This window comes from Aureobasidium namibiae, assembly GCF_000721765.1.
Source record: "Aureobasidium namibiae CBS 147.97 unplaced genomic scaffold scaffold_3, whole genome shotgun sequence".
In the NCBI taxonomy this organism is placed as follows: domain Eukaryota; kingdom Fungi; phylum Ascomycota; class Dothideomycetes; order Dothideales; family Saccotheciaceae; genus Aureobasidium; species Aureobasidium namibiae.
This window is the reverse complement of record NW_013581206.1, coordinates 1029152-1043674: the sequence shown is the minus strand read 5'-3', so window position 1 is coordinate 1043674 and position 14523 is coordinate 1029152. Positions and strand designations below refer to the sequence as shown.

Below are 14523 nucleotides of genomic sequence, written 5' to 3'. Positions count from 1 at the left end.
ACTCTCATCTGGATCCAGCATGGCTTACAAGGCCGAATACAAGACGACTTTCGAGCCTGGACGTGTCATTCAACCCATCTATACCGGAGGAAGCGTTGCCCTCAGCCAGGATGGTCGCATTCTCGCATCCTGCGTGGGAGAAGATGCTCTATTGAGTGATCTGGCCACCGGCGAACATCTGGCTAGAATCGAAGGCGTAAGTTGCACTGTCGCGCCCTCTCAGCGTGCCACTGACGAGTTGACACAAGATTTCTGCAGGACGGTGAATCCATCACCACTCTTGCCATGACCCCCGATGCAAAGTACCTGGTCTTGTGCTCGCGCAACCTCTCCATGCGTATCTTTTCCCTGAGGACGTCTCCTACCGCCGACAACACCATAGACGCCACTCTTCTGAGGACTCTCAAGCCGCATACCGCGCCCGTCGTTGTCGCAGCAGTCGATCCTACCTCTACTCTCCTAGCAACTGGTGGCGCTGATGGTATCGTCAAAGTCTGGGACATCAAGGGAGGCTTCACAACACACACCTTCCACGGTCACAGCGGCATCATCTCTGCACTTCATTTCTTCCACGTCGACTCGTCAGCATCCGCCGCCGAAACCCAGTCGCGCAAGAGAAAGAGCAGGTCGGCCGATGAGGATGCTGCAGATGCCACTGCTGGCTACCGTTTAGCATCAGGAGGCGAAGATGGAAAGGTCAGAATTTGGGACCTTCATAAGCGCAAGCCTGTTGCCACTCTGGATTCGCACGTTTCGGTTGTCCGCAGTCTGGATTTCTCCTCCGAGCACCAACTACTTCTTTCCGCAAGCAGAGACAAGACCGTCATTACATGGGACGCAAAGACATGGCAGTCGAAATTGACGGCGCCTATCCTGGAGACTGTTGAAAGAGCTGGCTTTGTCGCAAACGGTGACTTCTTCTTTACTGGTGGAGAGAATGCGAGAGTTCGTGTCTGGGACATGGCCGGCCACGAGAGAACAGAGGAGCAGGAGCCTGGGGTCGAAACTGAGGCCATTTTGGACATAATTCATCACTCTGATCTGCCCTTCTTGCTCTCCATCCACGTCGACCAGACACTGGTTCTGCACTCGCTGGAGCCGCTCATCCAAACAAATGTCGACGCCACAATCCCCCCGCTACCCATTATTCGCCGTATCTCTGGTACCCACGACGAGATCATCGACATGGCATACGTAGGCACAGACAACTCTATGCTCGCCCTGGCAACCAACTTGGAAGACATCCGCCTGATCACCCTCAACACCGAGAGCAAGAACGAAAGCTCGAGCATCGCAGACGCCGCTTACTTTGGTGCCGACGTTGCTCTCCTCAAGGGTCATACCGACATCATCATCACCATCGACACTGACTGGTCAGGCCACTGGCTCGCAACTGGAGCCAAGGACAACACTGCGAAACTCTGGCGTCTGGATCCCGCAAACAACTCGTACACTTGCTACGCCACATTCACTGGTCATGCCGAGTCAATCAGTGCCGTCGCTCTGCCCCATGCCATCCCTGTTGTCGGCTCAAACGCCCACAGCAAGCCGTTAGAGCACCCGCCAACCTACCTGATTACTGGTAGTCAGGACAAGACCATCAAGCGCTGGGACATCAGCTCGGCCAAGTCGGATTCCGAGGCCAAGGCAGTTCGCGCATCATACACACGCAAGGCTCACGACAAGGACGTTAACGCTATCGACACATCCTACTCCCAGCAAGGCACGCTCTTCGCTTCTGCTTCTCAGGACCGCACGGTGAAGATTTGGGATTTGGAGACTGGTGAGTCTGTCGGTGTACTTCGTGGCCACAAGCGTGGTGTCTGGTCTGTTGCATTTGCTCCTCCTGGTACCCCAGCGATCGCGGGCGATTCTGGATCTAGCAGTGGCACAAGAGGCATGGCTGTTACCGGAAGTGGTGACAAGACTGTCAAGATCTGGAGTTTGAATGACTACACATGTTTGCGAACATTCGAAGGCCACACCAACAGTATTCTCAAGGTCATCTGGCTTCCCATCTCGAAGAACCCCGGAAAGCGTGGCGAGCGTAACTTGCAAGTAGCTAGTGCAGCAGGTGATGGTCTCGTCAAGGTCTGGGATGCTCAGAGTGGCGAATGTGCTGCTACTCTTGACAACCACATTGACAGAGTCTGGGCCTTGGCCGTCAAGTCCAACCGATCTGGAACTGTCAAGGCTGCCTCCGCAGATGAGGATGAGGAAGCGCCCGAGCCTCCTGTTGAGCTCATCTCTGGTTCTGCAGATGCCACTCTCACATTCTGGACCGACACTACTCTGGTGACATCGCAAGCTTCGGCATCTCGTGCCACTGCTCGCGTGGAACAAGACCAGGAGCTGCAAAATCACATCCATGCCAAGAACTACCGTGAAGCTATTGTATTAGCGCTACAACTCAACCACCCCAAACGCCTACTAGACCTCTTTACACGTGTCCTCGAGTCAGAGGACAAGGACGAAGGTAGCTTGACTGGTGCCAAGGGTGTTGACGAGGTTTTGGGTTCGTTGTCCGAGGAGCAGCTTTGGAAGCTCCTACTCAGATGTCGTGATTGGAACGCCAATGCTCGCACCGCTCATGTCAGTCAACGCATTCTCTACGCGCTCTTCCGTCTGTATCCCAAGGAGAAGTTCGTTCAATTAAGGCGAAAGAGAGCCCCGAAGCCTCCCGTGGCCGACGAGGATGAATTGGCTCAGGGTATGGGTGCGCTTGAGGTCAAGGAAAAGGTCAAGAAGAACGAGAATGTCAAGGACGTATTGGAGGGTCTCAAGGCGTACACGGAACGACACTACGGACGTCTGGAGAAGATGGCAGAGGAAAGGTGGGTCTTGCTCTGGACTTTGCAGCAGATGGACTCATGATGGAACTGTGTCTTTATCTTCTGCAAGGTGTTTGGAGTTCAGGTCATGTCTAGGATATCATGCATCATAGGGGAGTATCACTGTGTAAAAAGCTTTCTCATTTTCCTTCTTTACGAACACTTTTCTATCTCCGACATTTAAGCTGAAACCTCTAAACGCATTTGGAGGCCTTCATTCGACTATCAAACAGCATAGTCTAGTTGAGAATCTGTCGGGGTCGGTCGAGCGGCGGCCTTTTCCACGCTCTTCCAGACGAGACTGCACTTTCTTTCCATTGCGTGTTGCGACGACTGACAAACAGGAGTTGTCCACAAACGGAAGGTTCCTGTCGACCAGCAAGCGCAACACGCTTTCGGCGCGTCAGCTCCTTCCATCAAATTCTCCTGGCTGACTTCAGACATCAACATTGCACTTCTGTGTGCGCGTCCCTTTCTCCTTCCATCACAACCACCAACATGTCACGCGATAGTGGCTGGCCCGCAGGACAACGCCTCGATGACCATCGTGCGACCACTACTAAGCCCTTCAACTTGCCAATGCGCCCAGTCTCTCAGTGGGAAGACACTCGTGATCGTACCAGCGAACAGCTCCACGAGTCTGCCATGTACCAGTTTGGCCTTGCGAAAGGCCCCATCACATCTGCATCGGTCACTGGCCCCACCAAGATGCGTGGAACCTCTGCCTCTGACCCGTTCGAGGCCGTTCACCGCAAGTGGGAGGAGCGCGGTTGGCTCATTCAGAAGCACGAGCGTCGCCTCAGGGACAGCAATAAGCTGCTATCCAAGATGTGGCGCCGTCTTGATCCATACGGCCGCGTCTTCGAGCTTCTGAATAACAACCCCACTGTTCGGCGCCATGCTGAACGACGTGCTGAGCCCGCGTTCAGCGAGAACCACTCCGTTCAGGAAATCTTCTACCAGCTGGCGGCATACGACTATGTCCATGCCATCGAGCCCGGCTTTGCTATGCCGCCCTCCGCACCCCACCTAGACCCTGCCTTGACCGAGAAGCGCCTAAACAGTCTTGCTAGCACTGTCAAGATCCAAAGTGGTCTGCTGCAAGAGAAGAACGACACGATCGAAAAGCTACGGGCCCAGCTCGAGACCCTGCGTCGCTCCCATCTGCAGCAACTTAGTGCACACCAGAAGGATAAGGACGATGCTCTCGACCGTCTAGAGAAGCAGTTGAAGAAGGCCAATCTCAAACTCTCACGCGCACATATCGCCTCTCAACAGCCACCCATGCCAAAGCCTGTCGCAGTTCCTCGTGCTCCACGCTCACGTCCTTTCCATGCTCCAGTCGCGAAGGCTGCTGCTGCGAAAGATCCCATTGTGAAGGTATGTTAATCGACGGTCGATGCCGGACAGCACTAAACACTGATAGCTTCCGGAAACTGCATTCGGCGGTGTCCCGGAGAATCACACATCCCTCACCTTCGATGGCTTCTCTGAACACAACACGTTCAACCCCGCACGTCTTCTGATGTTGACCGCTATCAACCCTCCGACCGAACGCGACACTTCGATGGCTGAGGATGATCTCAATGTCGGTCCCATTTCTTCGGGAGCAAACTGTGCTCCTCTGGGACCCGTCAAGAGACGCTACAAGTCTGCTATGCAGAGTTCTCGCAGTAGCCAGGCCTCGACCCCTATGTCCTCGCACTGGTCATCCAATAGCGAAGCTTCCAAGCGTGTAGACCACATTGGCTCGAAGAGGGACGTCTCTTTCCTTGATTATGACGATCCGGAAGACAGGTCTGAGGAGAACCCCAAGGACTCCAAGCGTATCCGATCTGGAGTCCTTACCCCTCCCTTGCCTGAGGATCTGGTGATGGCCTCCGTCGATGAGGCCGGCGGTGGTGTTCTAATCAAGTCCGAGACCGATCTGGAGATAGGTGAGGTCGAAGATCCAGGTGGCAGCAAGAAGTATGCATACGAGGATCTGGATGAGATGATTACTCGGGCTCAGAAGGAGGCCATGCGTTGAAGAGGACGCGAATCATAGGTAACATCGAGCATTGGCAGAGACTGGCCAGTCTTAGCTAGCATTGTACATGAGCATAGATACTCCATGTCGAACGGTCGAGAATACACTCTGTTGTAGATTTGCATGGTGATAACCACGGTCCATCGCAGTGTCCAACAGAATCGTGAACAGTGGATTCAGAGGGAAGCTTGGTCACCACTTCGAGCTTTGTGCATGTTTTGCATTCTGCTGCAGCGGAGAGCTTTTAAAAAGATGTACACGTCTATTGGTACTCCGCTTTAGCTTCCTCTAGCAGTCTATATATAGTTCTATGTATCTAGAAAGGTATACTCCAACACGTGGATCTATAACAGATAGTGATGCAAAGGAGCAGGGTCGTACGCACCGCATCAACACGGTCAAAGGGCAACTCGAGCCGAAGCGCGCGATGTTCGTGTAGCATCACGTCTTCCAACAACATTATCCGCAACATCTGCGATTGATGACTAGACTTGCAGTAATGCATGATGAAACGAAAGCGAGCCAGTAGACCTGAGCCCATAGCTCTGAAGCGTACGAAAACCAGCAACGGTGCTGTGAAAAGCAACCTTCAACACATACCTTCCATTCTCCGACTATACTATCCTCAAGTTCTAACATTACGAGAATACCTTTTGCAAGCCCATCCGTCCAAGAACAGAAAACGTCAGATCCAGAACTATGGGGACCATAACGTGAAGAGCTCTCAAGGCACCAATTCTGATCTGGCAAACCTTCTGGATAGTGTTCTCGTTGGCTGTCACGATGCGAAGAAAGAAGAGCAAAATACTACCGACTATAACAACGACCTCAGCGTGTTCTCAACGCAGGTGTCTGGATCTACAGCAAGATCTAGCGGCTCGCAAACACAACTTTCCTTTGCAGAGATTGTGGATTTCGTCACCTGGCGACTTTTTCGTCAGCATACTTCTGGACATCGACCACCACACGTCCTTTGCCATGGGTACTACTACGACGGCCTTGGAGATGTCAAAACTTCGATCAAAACAATCACGACCAACCGTGAAGGCGTTCCACTGGACCCAAATGAGCATGTCGAGAGGTTGAAAGGAGATGCTTGGGCTGGCTTGACGAGGCTGGTTGGATCAAAGGGTACTGTCACGCTCATCCAGCTGCTGCAGAATTGCGGCATGTTCATGCCTCTCGAAGGAGGCAGAAACAACCTCATACAGATCAGTGGAGTCGATCTCTCTGAGCTCCGGACTGTCGACAAGCATAACCCCACAGGTGGTCAGAAACCAGATGGTGGTGCAGCTCTAGAGGTAGCTAACACTGACGGTACTGGGTTCTCATCCAGGCACGAGATCAATACCCTTAATACAATCCGGTTCGTACGACACCGTATTTTGTACAGGAAGCCCGACCTCAATGCAAAAGGAGGGGCATATTTCGGTCTCCCTCATATCCGTATGTCTTGTGGACTCCACAACTCAGCTCAACGTCTGACACATGATAGATGTCTTGAATCGCATTGGATACGACAAAGAAGTCGACAAGACTGCACACCTCTTGAAGTACATTTTTCCACGCCAATTTGGACTTCACAATGTCTTCACCCACGCGATTGACACGAAAAACTCGGCGCAACCATTCAAAGACTACACTCTACGAGAACAGGAGATAAAGGCAGTGAACAAAAAGTCCAAGCAGCGACCACTGCCCAGGCGATTGCGTGGAGAGTGTGCGGCTCTAGCGAGCCATCTGCACACTCGGCATGAGAGATGTGCTTACTCTGCGTTACTGCAGTATTACTGTCCTGACCCATGGTCACAAGACAATGGTGTGGATACTGAGAGCCACAGTATCATGCGATTCGCGACGTCTTCTTCTCAGGTGTCAGCGTTCTGCAGATCCGTGATAGCCAAAGTATTCCCAGGCAGGCTATGGGGTGAAGGCGAAATCGGAGCCGTAAACAAAGCACATATCATGCATCAGATCGATCTCTTCATCAAACTGGGGCGATATGAAAGCCTGATGCTACATGAGGTAGCCCATAGCATAAAGGTATGGAAGGTAGAAATCTAGTTGAACAACCACTGACCACCAAACAGATCTCCAACATCGCCTGGCTCAGACCACCAAATCAGCCAACAGATGGCAAAATGTCAGCTTCCGACTTCGCAAAACGGAAGGAGATATTTGCTGAGCTTTCTTACTATCTCTTTGATTCATTCCTCATTCCTCTGATCAGCAGCAACTTCTATGCCACAGAGTCTTCTGCTTACCGGAACAGATTGTTGTACTTTCGCCATGATGTATGGCAGAAGTTGTCTGAGCCAGCCTTGGCCAGTTTGAGGACATCGATGTTCGAGGAGGTCGGGCAGAGCAAAGCGAGGAAGACACTCTCAAATATGTCAATCGGTACCGGCCGTATTCGCTTACTTCCCAAGGATACAGGTCTTCGACCGATCATCAACCTGAAGCGCAGGGTACTGACAAAGAGAAATGGCAGACTGGTACTCGGGAAGAGTGTCAACAAGATCCTAACTCCAGCATTCCATGTTTTGAATCTGGAAAAGGTAGGATACATCCCTGTTGACCTGAGTCCATGTGCCTAACAAAACACAGTCGATTGTGCCAGAAAGACTAGGATCTTCAATGTTCTCCTCGGACGAGATGTACCAGCGCTTGCACCGATTTAGAAACCAGTTACGAGAGTCTGGGAACGCCAGCAAACCACTTTACTTTGCAAAGGTTGACGTGCAGTCTTGCTTCGATAGCATACCTCAGAAGCCGTTGCTGAGACTGCTGAATGCTCTGATCAGCGCAGAGGGATACACAATCACGAGATATGCTCAAGCCAAAGCTCTGGGAGAATGCAGCTCTTCCGAAAGCCAGCCCACAATCATACCCAGAGCTTCTTGGAAATTCAAGGGCAAGGCACGCATTATTGACCAGAAAGAGACGTTCTCGGTTCATGCCCAGAAAGAAGCTGAAGCTGCATTAGGCACTGTATTCGTGGACCTCGAGGGCAAGACGCACAAGAGTCGTGCCGGGATTCTTGCGTTACTCAGAGAACACATTGAACGCAATATTGTTCAGATCGGAAAGAAGTTCTATCGGCAGACTACTGGCATACCGCAGGGTTCGATCGTATCGAGCTTGTTGTGTAACTTCTTCTACGCGGATTTGGAACAAAGAGTACTAGATTTCTTGCAAGATGGCGAAAGTCTGCTCCTTCGATTGATCGATGACTTCTTGCTTATCACGACTAACCACGAGCATGCGACCCGCTTTGTTCAAGTCATGCATCGTGGACTTCCGGAGTATGGACTTAAGGTGAAAGAAGAGAAGTCGAAGGTCAATTTCGATGCACAGGTCGACGGTAGGGTTGTGTCCAGACTACCTGCAGTGACCAATTTCCCATACTGCGGTAACGCTATCAACACGGTCAATCTGAACATCACTAGGGATGAGACTCGACGACAGCAGAAGAGTAGGCGCTAACACAGCACACGATATCACTCATGTACTGACAAGCGCCCAGATATAGCGGCAGCCACGACAGTCGACTTCTCGAGATCTCCAGGACAGAACTTCTACCGCAAGACGTTCAGGTAGGTTGACACTGCATAACGCTCAAGTCGCACAGGGCGGCAGGGCAGAGATGTTGAAACCGACTGACGTTGCTGTGATAGCATGCTGAAACTGCATATGCACACCATGCATTTGTGCACCCAGCACAACCACATCGGAACCGTGATCGCCAATGTATCGCGCATGTTTGCAGACACGGCGGAACGGTGCTTCAACTACATCCGATGTCTTTCACGGACGAAGAAGCCATCCTCCGCTCTGATAATCAGTAAGTTCGTTTGTTGATATGGTTGCTCGAGCCAAAACATCACAATGTGTTCATGGATACGTTCATTGCGAACGTTGATCTCCGAGAAGATTTTCCGACATGAGCGTTGATCGACATAACACGTCGATTATTTGTTGATCTTATGTCTTGACTCGGTAACACATCGCTGATTCGAACCGCGCAACGCAGAGACCATCGACGACTTGATTCATGTCAGCTATGGACTCATGAAACGCAAGAGAAAGAAGCAGAGCAGCGACGTTGAATACGCATGCGCTCTAAGCAGAGCGCAAACACGTTGGTAAGTTAATGATACTGCATTCGATATTGTTCTTTGCAACGGCGATCACGGTGAATGATGGAGAGAGTCCGATAAGGGCGGAGAATGCATGGGCTTTAACGCCGTCGTCGATGCTTTTTCCTCTTAGCATCACACATGCCGCGGCGGGAAGGAAGGGACCCCACTTGATCGCTGAGGCTTGTTAATGCCTTGAAAACTTGATGTGCTGATGATTTGAACCACCACCAAACAGGCTGGCTTGTCACTCGTTCGAAAAGTGCTTTGCAAGACGTCAGACGGGCTTTTGTGGCTTGCTGGCTTGGCTACAGCGGGAGATGGCGGAAGCTGGATTGAGTTTGAAAGCTAGAGAGAGACAGGCGCTTGAGAAGGCGGGTGTGCAGAGTCAAACAGGTTGATCAACCTCGCGCATCCGCGTCCGGAGTGGTGGTCCTGCTTTGCAAGGTTGAGGCCGAGGATCAGATGGACAAGCGCATGATGTGTGGACAGGGCAGAAGGAACAAGACTGGCTGGCATGAATACGGACGACAGCCAGAAGCCCCGCGCTTAAGACACGAGTCGCACGATCTCGATATCTAACGGTGCTGCGGTGCTTGCCTTTTTTGCGATTGCAGGTTTTCCTTGATCATAATGGCGGGAGCTTGGCTGTGGAGGTGGAAAGGCGCATCATAGAAATGACAGCGGTGTTCATGCCACCCCATAGCTGGCAGCAGCATGCACGATGCTTAAACCCGGATTTTGTGACAATTGCAAAAGTTAACAGTTTCAGATGTGAAGAGTCAAAAGCCATGCTTCCCCTCCCCCCCTGACCAAGAGATATATACAGCAACCAGGGGTCGTTTATCCATCCCAGGAGAATCAGCACCACCAGGCGTGCAGCGGTCTCGGTCTCGGCACAAGATTCACAAAAACGGATCCGCAAAACACAACTCCTTTTTGGCGCCAGGAACAAACGGCTGAGCCCTCAAGCACTTCAAGGATGGCCAGCGCTTTGACATATTTTGTTGATGATCCACGCCGCCGTCTGGAGGCAGTCGACGAAGCCTCTGGACTAGACGTCTTTCTTTTCAACTACCCGCATCATCATCATCATTCCCACCATTCTTCTGTTTTTCCCGCCGTGCCCAAACTCTTGACATTCAATTCTGTGCATCGTTTCCAGCTGCCCATCGTAGAGGCCAAGCATGATTATTGGGCCTTTCTCCAGCATAGTCAGATTCCATCAACAATAGCAACGCCCCGGCCTTGCGTCCACTCTTTTCTCCCTTACGCCAGCGACAACAAGACAATGACGACCCATGTTACCACGACATCCATCACAACCACCACCACCACCAATACCGACCGAGACCACAGCCCCGGCTCTCCACCAGAACTGACCGGCTCCAAGTCGTCCAAATCGTCGGGCTCGTGCCGTTCTACCTGCTTGACCAGTCAACCGAGCCACGACAACCTGTCGCACTTTGAGGACATCGCTCTGGCCGACTCGGGCAGAGACGAGGCCGACGACCTACACGTTCGAATCACACAGAGGAAACTCTCGAATACGCGGGCATCTCCACCTCGCAGAACAGTGTCAGCCGCTGCTCACAATGGCCGCAGCCCTTCAGCTCCTGACGTCTTGCGCGATGCGACCAACACCCATCGTCCTCGCTACCCAAGCCTGAAGTCGCATGTCAGTGCTGCCAACTTCAATGCTCGCCCCATGCGTCGAGGCTTTACTAGTCCTTCAACGCCATCGCTCGTCATGGGGGCAAAGGCTCGTCCTTCAAGATCGATCTCTCCTAACGGTCAGGCTCTTAGCGATGGCGGCCTTTCCCCCACATCTGCAGGATCAAGGACCCTAGCCCCCAGGCCGGCATTGAGGCCAAGGAAATCAGTAAAAGAACTCGAGGCCGAATATCACGATTCCGACGAGGATGTGCCTGAAGATGCCGTCATCTGGAATGTCCCCATCTCCCCACGCCCTCCGATGCATTCGACTCCCTCGAGCCCTACCAGAACCATTTCTACCAGTCTGACCCCAGAACTCAAGTCGGCAGCCAGCAACACATCGTCAACAGAAGAACCCCCTCGCTCTGCCACACGGCCCAACATGCATCACAGCGCTACCGTCAGCGCGTTTCCTCCAGAACCTTCGTCGCCCAGACTTCAGCGTGGCAGAACGTGGAAAGAAGACCTCAGCGAGGAAGCTCGCGAGGTCGCTGCTGCTTTGGAAGAGCATGCTGAGCGCGTGTCTCAAGAACGACGTCGCTCTACTCGCAACAGCACCAACGGCAGCCCTCCTCGCCCCTCGATGAAGCTCAGAACAAAGACTAGCGTTATGGAGCTGCCACCGCTGCAGAAAGGAAACGTCATGATCGACCCGCTGCCCATCAGCAAAGAGAAGGAGGCCGTACTCACAAGGACACGTCCATCGTGGCTTCCACCAAAAAGTCAAAAAGAGGAGAAGAAGCATATCAAAGAGTGGGAGAGGATGATGGCCGCAGCTGAGGCGGCTGAGAAGAAGCGACTTGCAAAGGAAGTCGAACAACAGCAACAACGCAAGCACGTCGAATCCAATATTGCCCGTATCTGGGAACAGCACGTCATTCCCAACTGGGACGATGTGATCAAAGAGCCCAGAACCCGCGAGCTTTGGTGGCGCGGTGTCACACCTAGAGACAGAGGCACTGTTTGGAGCAAAGCTGTTGGTAATGAGCTGTCGCTGACCGAAGCCTCGTACGCCAATGCTCTCAAGCGCGCTCGTGTACTGCAATCCTCGGTCAACAACCTTCCGGAAGAAGAACGTTCCAAGCACGCTGACGCAGGTTGGTTGGCAGCCATCTCACGCGATGTCTCTACCGTCTTCCCTGAGCTTGGTATCTTTGGTCCTGGTGCACCTCTCCACTCGACCCTGGAAGACCTACTGCTCGCCTACTCCGCCTACCGCAGTGATGTTGGCTATGTCTACGGAGTGCACAAGATTGCTGGTCTACTCGTGCTCAACATGAGTGCATCGGCTGCTTTTATTGCCCTTGCCAATATGCTGAATCGACCGCTGGCTCTCGCCTTCTTGATCAACGATCAAGCGACCATGTCACGAATCTATTCGACTGTTCTCTCTACGCTCAAGTATAAGATGCCTCGTCTACACGAACACCTGACAAACCCCGAGACTGGATTCAAGGGTCCCGAGGAGTGGTTGCATCCTTTCCTTGCCACCCTCGGTACACAGCTGCTCAGCCCGGACTCCTGCAGTCGTCTCTGGGACATTGCCGTTTTCGAAGGCGATAAGACATTTGTTCGTGCAGCAGTTGGTGTGCTGGCATTGCTTGAGAGCAGGCTTTACGGACCCAGAGAGGAGCTTCTATCTCTTATTGGCTGGAGCGCTCGTCCACTAGACTTTGAGGAAGAACAAGTCATTGTGGCTATCCGTGAAGCCGGCAAAATCTCTCCCCACAGCTCGACTCCCGATCTCAATGGCAACAAGCGATAGTGCGCTGATATTTCCATCAAGAGACGAAGATTTTCCACACATATGAGGAGGCTGGTTCTTTTCCTACGGTAATGTGTCTACGAAATAGCAAAAAGGGGTGTTGTCTGGTTTCCTGTTGTTCTCTTTGCGTTGCTGTCGGTATTTTTCGCTTCTTTCAGCTTCATGTCTATTCTGTATCTCTTTCCCAATCCTTCTCCACAACCACTTCGCAAGAATGGGTTGAAAAGAAGATCACCAACCTACCTTTGCTCCATTTTTCCTTTGTTGCTCATCACCATCACCAATTATCATCGTCATCATCATTACTGCAGCATCGTCACTTGTCTCTTTGTTTTGTTGGTACTCCTAAACGGTTGCTGTGTGGGTGGGGATCCGAAGAGTCGCGGATCCTTCTGGTTGTTTTTCCTTTCTCCGTTGCGGGTAACTTGTAATGGACATGTGCGAGAGTACTAGAGAGAGGAAGGAACTGTTCATAGCTTCTTTCCGCCTGCAAAGGCACATGAGATATTATTTTCCGAAGAGAAATACTGATTCGAGCGCTCTTACTTGTGAGATTGTGAAGGCAGTTCTTTGACTACATACTTGCGATAAGAAGGAATACATATACACTACCTATCACAGTTTGGAGACAGAGACGCTTGACAATACCTTCAAGGCGTTATCTCGCACCTCTTGGGTGATCGCCTCTGCACTCATGATTGTCTTCACAAGACCAATGCCCGTACCGGCATAAGTCGTCAATCTCGCCCTATCGCCCTCCCAGCCCTTATCTCCCGATGCGACCGCCTCGTCATACAGCTTCTTGTTGTCCTCGAATGTCACGCCAGCCTCGTGGTCTCGATAACTTGCATTCAAAACACCACGGCCACCGTAGCCAGCAGGCCATTCTGTAGTGCCGCGAAGTTGATCGTACACCGATGAGCGAATTGTAGTGGTTCCTCCGTCAGAAGCACGGAGCACTGCATCTCGGTATCCAGATGCGATGGTTGCTTCGTTTGCAGCGAGATATCTCGTGCCCAGACATACACCTTGAGCGCCCAAACACAGTGCAGCTGCTGCACCCCTGCCCTCGCTGATTCCACCTGCTGCCACGAAAAATGGTAATGGTGCTGAGGAAGAAGACTTGCAGTGTTCTGTCACCGCGTCGATGGTTTCGGGGATCAGAGAGGTGATGCCGGCGCCTTGAGCCGCACCGTGGCCGCCGGCATCGGTGCCTTGGACTACCAGGACATCGGGACTTGCGAGTTTGACGGCTTCGAGGGCTTCACGGACGCTGGTCACTTGGATCCAGATCTTTGTCTTGTTGCTTGTAGCTTCGCGAACACCCTCCGTCCAGTCTTTGAGCTGATTTGGATTTCTCGGAGCAAACAACCATACTGCTGCAGGTATGTTTTCTGGTTTCCTGAGGACGGCTAAGGTATCTGCCAAAGGTGCACCCCAGATGAGGAAGCCAACGCCTATGGGTAAGACGCCGGTGTTCGTAGATATGTTGGCTTTGGTTAAAATGTCACGCGCTTGGAAGAGTTCAGAGGACAGAGTGCTGATGTCGCTGCCTGCACCTATGAAACCAAGACCGCCGGCTATGGAGACTGCGGCTGCGAGTGTTGCATTCGCTATCAGGCGCATTGGAGCACAGCTGATCAGTGGGACTTTAGTCCATGGATATGTGGCAGTTAGAGATGAGGCCATGTCGGCAGTAGAGCAGATGTGTTTGATCTGTGAGTGATTCTGAGTATTGTACAAGTTTGGTTCTTACGCTCTTGCAGTTATATATGTTTCTTAGATCTATCTGTCTCTCGACCGTGCCTCGGGAATGTCGTTGCTTCTCCGCAAAACTGCTGGTGATACAATCGGCGAGAGCGGGAAAGGGACACCCGCAAGATCCGCCGGGGGACGGAGGTTTGACCGCCCGGCATTATATTCACGATCGTCAATGCTGAGCTTCACTTGGTTGTCGACTGAGAGAGCATCACTAATTATCACGATATACTCATTAACCTCCATCACCCATCGCGTGAGCATACTTAATCTCGACATTGTATA

At 52.1% G+C, this 14523-nt stretch overlaps 5 protein-coding genes across 5 annotated transcripts; 4 read left to right on the top strand and 1 right to left on the bottom strand.

Annotated features, from left to right (window-relative positions):
- Positions 1-19: 19 nt before the first annotated feature.
- On the top strand, positions 20-2874 carry M436DRAFT_39939 (small nucleolar ribonucleoprotein-like protein complex subunit; the record flags this gene model as incomplete). Its single annotated transcript, XM_013574645.1, has 3 exons — positions 20-196; positions 259-2682; positions 2734-2874. 3 exons carry the CDS (start codon positions 20-22, stop codon positions 2872-2874), a joined length of 2742 nt encoding a protein of 913 aa, XP_013430099.1.
- A 455-nt stretch (positions 2875-3329) lies between these two features.
- On the top strand, positions 3330-4220 carry M436DRAFT_40492 (uncharacterized protein; the record flags this gene model as incomplete). Its single annotated transcript, XM_013574732.1, has 1 exon — positions 3330-4220. The coding sequence occupies one exon, from the start codon at positions 3330-3332 to the stop codon at positions 4218-4220; it is 891 nt and encodes a 296-aa protein (XP_013430186.1).
- Positions 4221-5366: 1146 nt separating this feature from the next.
- On the top strand, positions 5367-6467 carry M436DRAFT_40003 (uncharacterized protein; the record flags this gene model as incomplete). Its single annotated transcript, XM_013574653.1, has 1 exon — positions 5367-6467. The coding sequence occupies one exon, from the start codon at positions 5367-5369 to the stop codon at positions 6465-6467; it is 1101 nt and encodes a 366-aa protein (XP_013430107.1).
- A 4282-nt stretch (positions 6468-10749) lies between these two features.
- Positions 10750-12480, top strand: M436DRAFT_40540 (uncharacterized protein; the record flags this gene model as incomplete). The annotated part of the gene is made up of 1 exon (XM_013574744.1): positions 10750-12480. One exon carries the CDS (start codon positions 10750-10752, stop codon positions 12478-12480), a length of 1731 nt encoding a protein of 576 aa, XP_013430198.1.
- A 615-nt stretch (positions 12481-13095) lies between these two features.
- Positions 13096-14169, bottom strand: M436DRAFT_61432 (inosine monophosphate dehydrogenase; the record flags this gene model as incomplete). Its single annotated transcript, XM_013574868.1, has 1 exon — positions 13096-14169. The coding sequence occupies one exon, from the start codon at positions 14167-14169 to the stop codon at positions 13096-13098; it is 1074 nt and encodes a 357-aa protein (XP_013430322.1).
- Positions 14170-14523: the final 354 nt, after the last annotated feature.